General features: G+C 31.7%; 2 protein-coding genes across 5 annotated transcripts; both read left to right on the top strand.

The window, feature by feature from the left end:
- The first annotated feature begins 1,264 nt into the window (after positions 1 to 1,264).
- LOC146897028 (phospholipase D alpha 4-like) lies at positions 1,265 to 6,419 on the top strand. Of its 3 annotated transcripts, XM_085734497.1 has the most exons (5): positions 1,265 to 1,365; positions 1,460 to 1,558; positions 2,249 to 2,800; positions 3,875 to 5,069; positions 5,868 to 6,419. In XM_085734497.1, exons 2-5 carry the CDS (start codon positions 1,472 to 1,474, stop codon positions 6,299 to 6,301), a joined length of 2,268 nt encoding a protein of 755 aa, XP_085590623.1. In that variant the 5' UTR covers positions 1,265 to 1,365; positions 1,460 to 1,471; the 3' UTR covers positions 6,302 to 6,419. The 3 variants fall into 3 exon arrangements, with proteins under 3 accessions (XP_085590623.1, XP_085590622.1, XP_085590624.1); XM_085734496.1 differs by having other exon boundaries at positions 1,362 to 1,558; XM_085734498.1 differs by having other exon boundaries at positions 1,362 to 1,558; positions 5,892 to 6,419.
- Positions 6,420 to 8,043: 1,624 nt separating this feature from the next.
- On the top strand, positions 8,044 to 12,755 carry LOC146897029 (calcineurin B-like protein 10). Of its 2 annotated transcripts, XM_085734502.1 has the most exons (9): positions 8,044 to 8,224; positions 8,327 to 8,516; positions 8,632 to 8,714; positions 9,998 to 10,057; positions 10,876 to 10,984; positions 11,088 to 11,140; positions 11,513 to 11,593; positions 11,677 to 11,789; positions 12,375 to 12,755. In XM_085734502.1, the coding sequence occupies exons 1-9, from the start codon at positions 8,201 to 8,203 to the stop codon at positions 12,433 to 12,435; spliced, it is 774 nt and encodes a 257-aa protein (XP_085590628.1). In that variant the 5' UTR covers positions 8,044 to 8,200; the 3' UTR covers positions 12,436 to 12,755. The 2 variants fall into 2 exon arrangements, with proteins under 2 accessions (XP_085590628.1, XP_085590629.1); XM_085734503.1 differs by lacking the exon at positions 11,677 to 11,789 and having other exon boundaries at positions 8,087 to 8,224.
- The last annotated feature ends 450 nt before the right edge of the window (positions 12,756 to 13,205 follow it).

A 13,205-nucleotide genomic window follows, 5' to 3' on the forward strand; every position in this document is an offset into this window, starting at 1 on the left:
ATGGGTCTCAGAAAAAAATTTATAGGTCAGTAGTACTACTAAGTATTACCCCACTAAAAAATTCTTTATTCTCTTTCTCTCTGATACCACGCGTTCCATCACCACCACTCCATCAGACTTTCCTTTTCTTCTTCCCCGATTTGATTTCCTTTTTCTCTTCTGTTGTCTTGTTTTAGGCCTATTAGAATTGGGTCATCTTGCTTTTGGTGTTAGGTGAGTGTTTTTTTGGGAGGGTGGTTTGAGGTTCCTCATGTACGGTAGTGATTTTCACCTTTGTGTGTATCGCATATATACAACACCTTGTATTTATCTTTTAAAAAATTTAAATAGAACATTGTTCTTTTAAAAAAAATACGTTTTTATTTTACTGCAGGGTTTCTTTTTAATTACAGAGCGGAGCCTCCGAATTCGTAGGAACGACACTGTTGAAGTTTTATATCGTAGACTCACGTTTTTCATGGTTTCCAATGTGTTTTTTCTGCGATTTTGAGAAGCTCCAAATGGTAGCTTCTGCGTTAACGTAAAAAGTTGCCGTGATTTGGTTCAGTGTGATGATTTACGAAACACATACTTATTATCACTCTAGGTTTATCGAAATCACGATGAGTCAATGTGACAGTGATATCAAGCATCCACGTAGTTTTAAACTGACCCAAAACACTCAACCTCTAGTCAAATGTCATTTGTTGTTGTCTAAATGTGTATATAATCAATTTGGTTTTACCTCCGCTACTAGAGCGAAAACCTCTTTGATGAGTGATATGTACATAATCTTTGTAAGTATTTTTTTTGAGTTTTGAGGTTTACATGATAACGGTAAGCCCTCCGAGATCCATCTCACCTAAACTTGCTTCTATAAAAAAAAAATTATTTTACTGTCTTAATAAATCAGCAATTGTTAGTCATAAAAAAAAAATCAGCAATCGTTAATTGATCAAGATGTGATGTAATAAAGTGCCGAGAATTATTGTACCAACAAAAAAAAGTGCCCAGAATTGTTATTACATATTTACAATTCTTGGTATATATATATTTTTTTTAGAGAACAATTTTTGGCATCTAATAATTATTTCCCAAGTATTTTTACTTGTACTTACTGATTACGGTAAATTCATATCGTGATTCTTACTGATTACGGTAAATTCATATCGTGATTCACGCTCAAGAAACTTTAGCTTCAAAGCTAAAACTTGTAATAGCAAATACTTCAAGGTTGGATTGGGTGTGTATGTGAGTGCAAAGTTATACAAGTCTTCTCTAGTTGCTAACTTTCAATTGAATTTCAAGGTTCCATTTAAATTTTCTTTTACAACTAGTAACTTAACTGGATTATATATGTAAGGTAATATGCAATAACTGATAAAGGTAAATTGACTCAAGAATGATTCTTCATATGTCTAAACAAATTCAATAGTTTTGTATCTCGGTTCATTTATTTTGTTGTAAATTTTTCAAGTAGTAAATTAAAGAAATGGAGGAGACGCCTACCATTCTGCATGGAACAATTGAAGCTACCATCTTCAATGCCTCACCCTACACATCATTTTTCCCCTTCAATGTGAGTATCTTTCACACAAAAGCACACAGACATGGCACCTATGCATGTATGTATGCGAACATGTGTATATGTATAATTAGGGGCGGTCACAACTCACAATTATAAGATGATTCGATCACCCAGCACCAAGTTTCCGATTCAATTTTTCTAAAATTCGAGAGTCAAACCAAAACCAACTCGATATAGTTTAATCCCGATAACAAATTTATGACTTCAAACCCAAGATAAGACTTCACAAACCAAACAAGTTGACATTTACAATATTTTTACTTTTATATACCTTATGTTTATATATTGGTGGGACATATAGGGATTAGACACCTTAGTTTCTTCCTCTTTTTTTTTTTTTTTTAAAGTTATTGGAATTTTAACTTTTAAGTGCTATGTTTTTTAAGAATAAACGTAATTTGATTGCACATTTAAAAAAAAATTATAATGACATAGTTTATGGTTTATGACCCAATCGAACCGGTTTATTACCAAACTGGTTTGATTTGGGTATAACAAAAAAATTGCATATTTTTTACCCAACTCAAACTCGAAGGAGAAAATATTGATGGGTTTAGGTAATGAATTTTGTCTAAACCAACCCTTGTACACCCATGTGTATTATACTATGTTGCTATACTTTGAAAGTTTTGTAGTGTAATCATAAACTCATAAAATTGCATGAATTTCCACTTTTTTCAGTGCATATGTTCAAATGGAGAGCCTGCTTATGTAACCATCAAAGTTGATAACAAGAAGGTTGCAAAAACAAGCAAAGAAAGAAATCGTGTTTGGAACCAAACCTTTCATATTCAATGTGCTCATCCTGTTGATTCAGTTATCACCATTACATTGGAACCAAATTTAGGAAAGTACCATATCAAGGCTCAACAATTTTTGAAGGAAGGAAGTATAATTAATGGAATATTTCCTCTCCTCATGGAAAATGAAAAACCAAACCCAAAACTTAAATTGAAATTTATATTATGGTTTAAGCCTGCAATATTGGAACAAAGTTTGGTAAAGGTACTAAGCAATAGTGAATTTCAAGGGTTAAAGGATGCAAAATTTCCACTAAGGTCTAATTGTCAAGTCAAACTTTATCATGATGCTCATCATTCTTCTACCTTCCAACCTCCCTCTGATCCATGTGGTACTCCAACAAATCTATGGGAGGATGTCTATAAAGCCATTGAGGGTGCAAAGCATATAGTTTATATTGCAGCTTGGTCCCTAAATCCCAAGATGGTTTTGGTAAATTTACTAACTCTGCATGCTTGATTTCACTTTTAAGAGAGTCAAAAGTGATTCTAAAGACTTAAAATTTATTTTAATTTCATTGGAGGTTCTCTATTAGAATCGGTTTTGCATACAAAATTGATTGTATCTTTTTTTCAACGGGAAGAATTGATTCTAACTTTTTTTGACGGAAAAAATTGATTCTAACTCAAAGCTAGAAAGTGTAGCTTTGACTTCTAAATATAATTTTTTATCTTAAACTCACTTTTAATTAAAGTCGAGTTTACAAAATCAATTTTTGTCACCGTAGATTCACATGTATATTGGATTTTGTAGTGACAAAAATTCATTTTAAATGGATTGATTTTGTAAAATTAATTTTTGCTAAAAGTGAGATGAACGATTAATTTGAGGTTAACGGTTTAATTGCAGAGGTAAAAACTTCAAGTTAGAATCAATTCTGAAAGCAAACATGCGATAAATGCATGTATAGATTCACTTTTTGGAGAGTCAAAAGTGTTTCTGAAGACTTAAAATTAATTTAGAAGCGTTTCGAAACACTTAAAATTGATTTTCTATGTTTGGAGCTTTTCAATTGCAGTTAATTTTGTCTTTATAATTAATTTTAACATGAAGCTATGATTTCTAAATTGTCTACAAACATGATTTTTTTTATACTTGTTCAATTCATTTTCATGTACATGAATCGGATAAATCATTTTATATTTAACTTACTTTTAACTACAATTGGCGCAACTGGTAAAGTTGTTGTCATGTGACTGTAAGGTCACGGGTTCAAGTCCTGGAAACAGCCTCTTGTGTAAAAACAAAGTAAGGCTGCGTACAATACACCAAATGGTGGGACCCCTTCCCGGACCCTGGTGGGACCCCTTCCCGGACCCTGCGTATACGGGAGCTTCAGTGCACTGGGTTGCCCTTTTTTTTTTAACTACAATTAATTTTACAAAATTAATTCTACCAAAATCAATTTCCGACACCGTAAAATCAAACGCACACTAATCAATATCATTTCATATCTAGCTTTTACAGTGATCATACATTGTTTGAGAGTCTTTGCTTATTTGACAGGTTAGAGATCCCCATACAGAAATCCAACATGCTAGAGGAATGACTTTGGGTGAGCTATTGAAGAAGAAGGCAGATGAAGGAGTGGCTGTGAGAGTTATGATTTGGGATGATGAAACATCATTGCCCTTTATTAAGAACAAAGGTCTTATGAACACACATGATGAGGATGCTCTTACATATTTCAACCACACAAAAGTAGTATGCAAAAAATGTCCTAGATTGCACCACAAATTCCCAACACTATTTGCTCACCATCAGAAAACTATAACAGTAGACACCAAAGTGCCTAAATCTGTCAGTGAAAGACAAATTATGAGCTTTGTGGGTGGGTTAGATTTGTGTGATGGTAGATATGATACTGAACAACATTCATTGTTTCAAACACTCATTAAGGAGTCACATTGTTATGATTTTTACCAACCAAACATTCAAGAAGCTAACCTTAACAAAGGAGGACCAAGGGTGCCTTGGCATGATGCTCATGCTTGTGTTATTGGTGAGGCTGCATGGGATGTGTTAACAAATTTTGAGCAAAGATGGACAAAGCAATGTGATCCTTCATTTCTAGTTCCTACTAGCACCTTGGTGAATCTCATTCCTCAAACAAACTCAAACACTTCAATAGAAAGTAATTGGAAAGTCCAAGTTTATAGGTCAATTGATCATACTTCTGTTGATGATTTGTGTGGAAATTTCAATGTGGAGAGTAGCATCCATGAAGCTTATGTTGAAGCAATAAGGCATGCTGAGAGGTTTATATACATTGAGAACCAATACTTTATTGGAGGATGCCAATGGTGGAGAAAAGATAAGAATTGTGGATGCACAAATCTAATTCCAATTGAGATTGCACTTAAGGTGGTAAGTAAGATCAAAGCAAAAGAGAGATTTGCAGTGTATATAATTATACCAATGTGGCCAGAAGGAGTGCCTGAAAGTGAATCTATTCAAGATATATTGCATTGGACAAGAGAAACTGTGGCAATGATGTATAGGTTGATTGGAGAAGCAATAAAAGAAAGTGGTGAAATAGGACATCCAAGAGACTACTTGAATTTCTTTTGTCTTGCTAATAGGGAGCATAAGGGAAAAGGAGAGTATCTTCCATTGGATTCTCCTCATCCTGAAACACAATACTGGAATGCACAGAAAAATAGAAGATTCATGGTTTATGTTCATTCCAAGCTCATGATAGGTACTATTATTCTTCTTTTAGTGTTTATCAATTATTTTATTTTCCACTTTTTAGCCTTTACATGTACATTACTCAAAGGAAATTTGGATACTTGTGTCCTGACCTCAACTCAGTTGCACCGTTTTTCTGAGGTATTATCCATTTTTAGGTCTTGTGTGAGCTATCACAATTTTGTCCTTGGTTAAATGACATTTAGGTGGGGTGAGAAGAGTAAGTGTCTATAAACTACTCTTAACTTCAATTTCCAATCAATGTGGGACTAAAGGTTATGTTAGCCCTCGTGTGCGGCTCAAGTCCTTCTAAAATTCCGACTTCAAGTCTGCTGCTCCACTTTTTTGAGGCATTGTTTGTTTTAGGTCTTGTGAGCTCTCACGATTTTGTCCTTAGTTAAAAGACGTCTCAGTGAATTGAGAAGAGTGTATGTTTATAAACTATCTTTAGCCTCGATTATCACAAAATTTAAACTTTTTGGTATACTGAAAGAAACACATGACGATAATGACTAATGATAAACTTACAGGTGTTACCTTTTTGAAGTCATGCACCTCTTCTTCACCAAATTCATTTCCAATCATTTTTTTTCTCAAGTCACGTAATACTTAAGAGTTTTTTTTTTAACTATTTCAAATTTACATAATGTTTAAAATATGACATAATAATCAATAATTGATTCTAACTCATTTTATATAAGGATAAACAAGCAAGTAATTTTGTGCAAATATTAAATTGTAGCTTAAATTTTATGGACATTTTTGTTTGACAAAAGTACTGTTTTGTTGCATGTATGTATGTCACAAGTGGATGACATGTACATATTAATAGGTTCAGCTAATATGAACCAAAGATCCATGGATGGAAAAAGGGACACTGAGATAGCCATAGGATGCTTCCAATCTCATGATGAAGTGGAGAAACAAATGAACCTTGGTGATGTTCATGCATACAGAATGGCACTATGGTATGAGCACACAAATAGTGTTGATGAATTGTTCTTAGAGCCACAAAGTTTGGAATGTGTGAAAAGAATGTGTTCAATTGGAGATCAAATGTGGGAAATCTACAGCAATGAAGAAATTGTAGACATGGAAGATGTGCACCTTGTTACTTATCCAATGAGGATAACACAAGAAGGGTATGTGACAGACTTGAGTAATGGAGTTTATTTTCCTGATACAAATTCTCTAGTGAAGGGGAAGAGATCTACATTGTTACCCCCTAACTTGACCACTTAGGATCAAATTTGGTGTACTGTTTATAATTTAAAAAATAGCATTAAAACAAATTTTACATAAAATACAATGTAATAATTTTTATCTATTAATCGAAGTATGGGTCTCATACTTTTCACAACAATTAGTTCTATCTATATACATATTTATCATCACTTCTTGCTTTTTTTTTTAACAATAAAAAATGAAGCTTATATATTAACAAACCAAGGAATCTTCAAAGTACAAGGTGTACCAAGAAGACCCCCAATAGTTACAAATATACAATGTCAGAAAGATTAGCCAAAATATAGAAAAAATTATTCTTAATTATTCTTAATTATCAGTCCAAATTATAACCAATATAGAAAAAATTATTCTTAATTATCAGTCCAAAATATAACCAATATATTTCCAAAACACTATTTTTATATCAACGTAAAACTCTATTGTTATTAATTTTGGTTTTTCCTAAATTATTTCCTCTAAAATAATCATATTTTAGATGTGTTGGATACTAAATGTGTTACCTATCCCAAGTGATATTCAAACTTACTTAACTAGTTCATTACAATATTTAATAAAAAATACTTTATTAAATGTACCAAAAAGAAAATACTTTACTTCTTTCGTCTCTCGTTATAAACCTCCATTAAAAAAAATATAGTTTTTAAATATAAGCTCATATATAAATTACTATGTGCATTATTTTTTTTTTCTTAAACATAGCCTTGATTAATATTACTAACTTGCATTGAAATATGAAAAGTCAAATTAAATATATATGCAAACAAATGAGAATTTAGTAAAATTCACACACAAACTACACACATTAACTGCAATAACAATTTTTCTTAATACATGTGAAATTAGCTAAAGAAGCTTATGATAAGAGACGTATGGAGTATTTAATTAAATTTATCATAAAATTTAATACATTGAATAATTTTCTTACCTTAAATAATATATTTTTAGATTGACGAAATGAAAATGTTTATCGAAAATTCATACACACAATTTGAGGAGTTAGAGTTTCAAACCCCCAATGATAGTGTTTGATTTAACAATTTTTACGAGTTGAACTAGGACAATTGAACAAAAGAAGATTTTTAGAAGAAAAAATTATTATTTTTAATTCAACAAATATTTTTTTACAGCCAGAGCCCAGAGAGTAATAAAGTGTATAATTTACTAAATAATTTTTAGGGTTAATTATGTTTCTAGTCCCTATAAAATAGCGACCTTGTAAGTTTAGTCCCTACTTAATTTTAATAGCATTTTTAGTCCCTATAAAAAAAAATTTACTTATAATTTTAGTCCCTGCTAAAACAAAGTTTGATTAATTATTCTTAAACTCTTAAATTTTTGAACGATTTTTTTGAGACAAGATTAGAACACTATGAAAGGTTCGTTTACTAAAATTTAGAATTTTCTGACATGAAATGAATTAAATATGAATTTTTTAAAACGACAAAAGTTAAAGATAAAAAGTAATAAAATCTGGATGTAGAAATCAAATTTTACGATAATTTTTTGCGGACGAACTTTTAGTAATGTTCTAAACATGTCTGCAAAAAATTGTTCAAAAATTTAAGAGTTTAAGCATAAATTAAACAAATTTGAGTTGAGTAGGGACTAATACTCAGTGCAGAAAAACAAAATTAGGGACTAAAAATGCTATTAAAATTAAGTAGGGACTAACCTTACAAGGTCGCTATTTTATAGGGACTAGAAACATAATTAACCCTAATTTTTATTTTATAAATAAATTATGAAGAAGTAAAAAGAAAAGTAATAACATGACATAAGAATCCGAAAGTGGAAAAGTTTGAATCTTGAATCCAATCCAAATCCATTGAAAAAGACAAAAATAAATTCTGACCGTGATCCCTTGAGGAAGAAGTTTTGCAATGCTGAGTTGATATGGAAGAAAGCTCTCTATCTCTGGTAAAATCATAGATATTTAAATTTCTGATTCATTACCGAGAAATTCAATAATCATCATTATTATTATTCTTGATTTTGATTTTGTTGTTAATCATTCATTAGGGATCGAGGTTGACGATTGGAGAAACACTGTGTATGGTGTTCATTCCATTGATTGGTATAGCTGAAGCTTTGTTTTACAGCTTAGCTGGTTGCTTCGATTTTCGGAGTTCAGAGCAGAAGAAGAAAGAAAAAGAGAAGAAGATGTTTTCTACCTTTGAAGAGATTCTCGCACTCGCTAACGATTCTCCTTGTTCGTTTCTTCGTTCTCTTTCATCAGCTTTTGTTTGTTTAGGAAATGCTAATTACTGTTATTTTTAATTAATTTGTTTTAATTTTGTAGTAATTGTGATTTTTGTTGAATGCAGTTAATGTGAATGAAATTGAGGCGTTGCATGAGTTATACAAGAAGTTGAGTTGTTCAATCATCGACGATGGTCTCATCCACAAAGTAATTAACTAACTAACTCTACTTCTTTAATTTATTTGATTTATTCGAATTTATATACTTATGCGACCATTTGTGAGGTTGGTAAAGTTTATAAAACCAAACACATTTTCAACTTATTTTTGTAAGCTTATAGCTTATATGATAACAACATGACTTTGGCACTATTTGGATGAACAACTTATTTGCAGCTTAAAGAATAAGCGCTTATCATGATAACCACTTGTGTATAAGTAATTTTTATAGTAAAGTATAAAATACAGTTATGTTGTTTTCGTATAAGCTATAAGCCGTTTTTCATAAGCTTTCTTGCTAAATAAGCTAAAAATAGTTTGTGAGCAATGCCATTAGCTTTTTTTTTTTTTTTTTTTTTTGTAACAAGTTCTCATAAACAGTCTCACAAAACATATGCTAGTAGTTAAGCTCTAATAATCCAATGGAAACTTATTGTTTTACCCCATCACCCCACTCATATTTTGAAATTGATGGTATGAGATAAAAAAAAGTAGTGGTTTTTCATTGGATGTGAATGTAAAACTGAATTACACTGGTAGTGTATGCCTGTTAAACTTCTATTTATTTAGTGACTGAACACTCAATTCCATCTTTTCATATTGTGGTCGCATTAGTCGTCTCACAACTTTTTTGCACCATGTAATGTTCTGAAATATTTTGTCATCAATTTTGAATATCCTCCAAATTATTTGGTGAAAAATGAATCTGGATCCTTTGAAGTTAAAGTGCTGCTAAAGCTGTCTCCATCTACAATGTTAGTTGTTGGATCAATCTATCGGTTGAGACATTAAGTCAAGTGTTAAATTAATCAAGTGATTAGCATTTACGTTTTCGTTTTTGAGTTCTGCCGGAACATTTTGGCCACCGAGGATCCATGTTGTTGAAAAATCCTTTGAAGGACTATTTATGGTGATGCTTTAATCTATGAGGAGTAATTTGGTGAGACTAATCTTTAGTAGACTATCTTGGTGACACTCCGATCTTTAATCGACTGAATCATCCGTTTACTCCTTATTTATTATTATCAGTACAATGTATATTCTTATACCATGCTCTAAGTTGCCAACTTCAATGAAATGATGTGAAAGTAACAACTTAGATTGTGATCTGGGATCGGGACTGTCATTTTCTATTGTAATGTTGTGCTTTTTTTAAAGACAAAAAACTGTGTTTGGTGTTGACTCTGTTAGGTTTATCATTACCAGCACCAGTGTTGAATTTCTGGTCAGATAACACTCTTTTAACTCTTTTTTCATTTTCCCTCTATGAAGGAAGAGCTTACATTGGCACTATTGAAGACCTCAGTTGGCAAGAATCTTTTCCTTGATAGGGTATAAGCATTTTCATAATTGTTATTGATTCTCTTTTTGTTTTTTGTTTTGTTTTCTTGATCTCATTTGTGAGGCTATATTGTATTAAGTCAATTTTTTATTTGCAAGGAAAACACCTGTTAGGAACCCAATTTTTGTATTCAAGTAGGACAAAATATATTCACACCCTACTTTCATTTTGTTCACACCACTCAATCTATTCCTACTGGCACTTTTCACCCTGGGAATCATTAAAATAAAACCCCAAAGCATATTCAATCTTAATTGTTGTAAGTCCTAATTGTTGCCTTGCCTCACAAACTTAGGTCTTAAATTGTTGTGATGGATTGATATAGCTTCCTAGCTTTTTGTTCTCTTAGTAGAACTCTCTAAAATATCAAATACGTATCTTTTCTTTTGTCAGAGATATTGCAAAATGCATCTTATGAATTGACAGATGTATTTCTAATGTTTTAATATCTAATTTTGCATTGTTTCCCATGTATTATATCCCAGTTGTATGAGATGATGTTCTACGTGTATTCTCCCCATTTTCGTGTTTTTAATGCTTGGATCCAAGGGTTCTAGAGAGAAAGAAAGGATAAAATTTTCATTTTTGAATCAAAAGTGATATAATATTTGTATAAAAGTATCCAAGGGAATGGGGCATTAAGGTTGTGATAATCTATCATTTTAGACAGATATATGTGTATACTTTGATATTCAGAAAGATATGTTGTGTTATAACTGTTCTTCCTTTTCTTTTTTATTTGACGTTGACTATTCTTCCTTTATATTTATAATTGAGTACGTTTGATTGTTTGTAAAAAATTACCTAGGTGTTTGATCTCTTTGATGAAAAAAAGAATGGTGTTATAGAATTTGAGGAGTTTGTGCATGCTCTCAGTGTCTTTCATCCTTATACTCCTTTGGAAAAGAAAATTGATTGTAAGACTTCAGTAAGCATTTTGCAGTTGTATTTTCATATTATCTGTTTTAGTATCATCAGTATGGATTAAAGATCAATTATATTTTCTTGGTTTGCTCGCAGTTGCTTTTAGATTGTATGACTTGAGACAGACTGGATATATTGAACGAGAAGAAGTAAGTATCTTGGAATATTTATCCTAGAATAATATTGCTCTAGTGTTTTCTTAATGCAACATCGATTTAAATTGACTAGTATTGTAAATTTTGTGTATATTCCAAAAGTTTTATATAATTTGGGTCTCATATATTTTAAGTGACAAATATGGGAAAATATTTCTTCCCACCAAAAAAAAAAAGAAAAGGGAAAATATTTGTATAGAAAATCATTATTATTATTTTTGGCGGTGTTATGTCCATTGAAGATGTACTAAACTCGGTTCTTATAACCACCATGAGGGCTCTGCTTTTTTATATAGCTTGTTTCTCCCAATACTTATATGTTTACTAATGCTCGGAACTATTTTGTTATCCTGCAACTTTTTCCAGGTTCGGGAAATGGTGGTTGCCATTTTGTCAGAATGTGGCATGGATGTGGAAAATGAAATCCTTGAATCCATTATTGATAAGGTAATTGTTTGTTGGAACATGTGTTTCTCTTATGTTGTTTAAGTCTAATCCTTTAGGTAACATTTAAAAAAAAAAAAAAACAGACATTTCAAGATGCCGATGCTGACAAAGATGATAAGATCAGTAAAGAAGAGTGGAAAGCATTTGTCATTCGGAACCCATCACTCTTGAGGCACATGACTCTTCCTAATCTGAAGTAAAATACTCTCCATGCCTTGCCTCTTTTAATTTTATTTATTTCTTCTTTGACACTTTTATTTTTGCCATCGTCGTTCTCGTATTTACTTTTTTCTCCCATATCTTATATAATTTGTAAATTTGTATTATATGAGTTGATCATTATATGTCTTCACCTCATGGGATGAGTGAATGAGAACGATTAGTATCCAAAGCATTAGCAAGTGCTGTATTGTTCAATTCACTACTTGCATAAATAGTCAAAATAAATATTAACATACTTAGACTACAGAGAAAGTGTTGAAATTTTAATTTTTTTTTTTTTTTTTCATTTTGGAAAAAAAATCTTTGTCAGCTCTGCAAACATGTCAAATTAAAATAATGAAGTCATGTATATATCTGTTGATAAGGCCAATAAATTGTAATACGTGAATTTTGATGTATTGCTAATATAAATTTGCTTTATACTCATTTCACCATCAATCCAATTAAAAGTCATTCTAGGCACCATTGCCTACATTTTAACAATATTATGATTCAATGGTTGGATTGCATTGGTTTAGGACTGAATTCAAGCTTTAATTTTTGTATGGTCACTTGCCAGGGACGTAACCACACTATTTACCAGTTTCATTTTCAACACTGGAGTTGATGATTTCCACTAGCAACTCATTGGCTAGTCAAAATCTGACATCAAGGAGTTGAAGCTTGTTCTGTTTTGATGCCTCTGCTGTTGCTTCCCTGAGAATTAGATTATGGTGATTCCTTCTCCCATTGATTTGAAGTTCAACCGGGCAAATTTTTTGAAAGTGGACAAATCCAACAAGTCTTGATTGAGTACAGTGGTGCTCCAAAATCTTATCCAAACCGAGTGATCCGTTTAAATTGTATCAAATTGTGGTGCGGTGTATACCTTGGTTTGGCGCAGTGTACACCATTAAATGATTAAAATGTGGTTTAGTATTAAAACAAACATTTTGTTGAATTTTATTGTGTTTAAATTATACATAGTCTTCAGGTAGATGCAATGACGCCTGAGGAGAATGGAACTGTTAGTACCCGTCTGGCACGTAACGTCATCAGAATAAAATCTCGCTGCAGTGTGATTGGGTCATCAAACAGCTATTATCGTTTTTGCTTGTCATTATAATCCAGGTTGGTGACTAAAAAGGTAAAAACACAGAACGCAGTTACACTTACAATTGCATTACAACCAAATTGATGACTGATCAATGACACCAATTACATGACAATTACATCAGCTTTCAGTCTTAATTAGTAGTGTCTCTTAGGCTGCGTGTAGGAGTCAGGAGGGGGAAGCGAGGGAAAGACTTATTACTAATATATTTTGTTTTTAGGGTATTATAAAAAGAGGTACCCAATTAATAAAATCTTTTCATTTCAAGTTTTCCAAAACTCTCCAAAGTCCTTTAAT

The sequence above is a fragment of the Medicago sativa genome, chromosome 8 (genome assembly GCF_051527215.1).
Source record: "Medicago sativa cultivar Bolivia chromosome 8, Bolivia_mono, whole genome shotgun sequence".
Taxonomy (NCBI): Eukaryota; Viridiplantae; Streptophyta; class Magnoliopsida; order Fabales; family Fabaceae; genus Medicago; species Medicago sativa.

Excerpts from the sequence above, each read along its gene's own strand:
- LOC146897028 (XM_085734497.1), top strand. The coding sequence starts at position 1,472 with ATGGAGGAGACGCCTACCATTCTGCATGGAACAATTGAAGCTACCATC. Across the intron at positions 1,559-2,248 it reads CATCATTTTTCCCCTTCAAT|TGCATATGTTCAAATGGAGA; the intron begins GTGAGTATCTTT and ends CACTTTTTTCAG. Across the intron at positions 5,070-5,867 it reads TCATTCCAAGCTCATGATAG|TGGATGACATGTACATATTA; the intron begins GTACTATTATTC and ends GTATGTCACAAG.
- LOC146897029 (XM_085734502.1), top strand. The coding sequence starts at position 8,201 with ATGGAAGAAAGCTCTCTATCTCTG. Across the intron at positions 11,141-11,512 it reads GATATATTGAACGAGAAGAA|GTTCGGGAAATGGTGGTTGC; the intron begins GTAAGTATCTTG and ends AACTTTTTCCAG. Across the intron at positions 11,594-11,676 it reads TTGAATCCATTATTGATAAG|ACATTTCAAGATGCCGATGC; the intron begins GTAATTGTTTGT and ends AAAAAAAAACAG.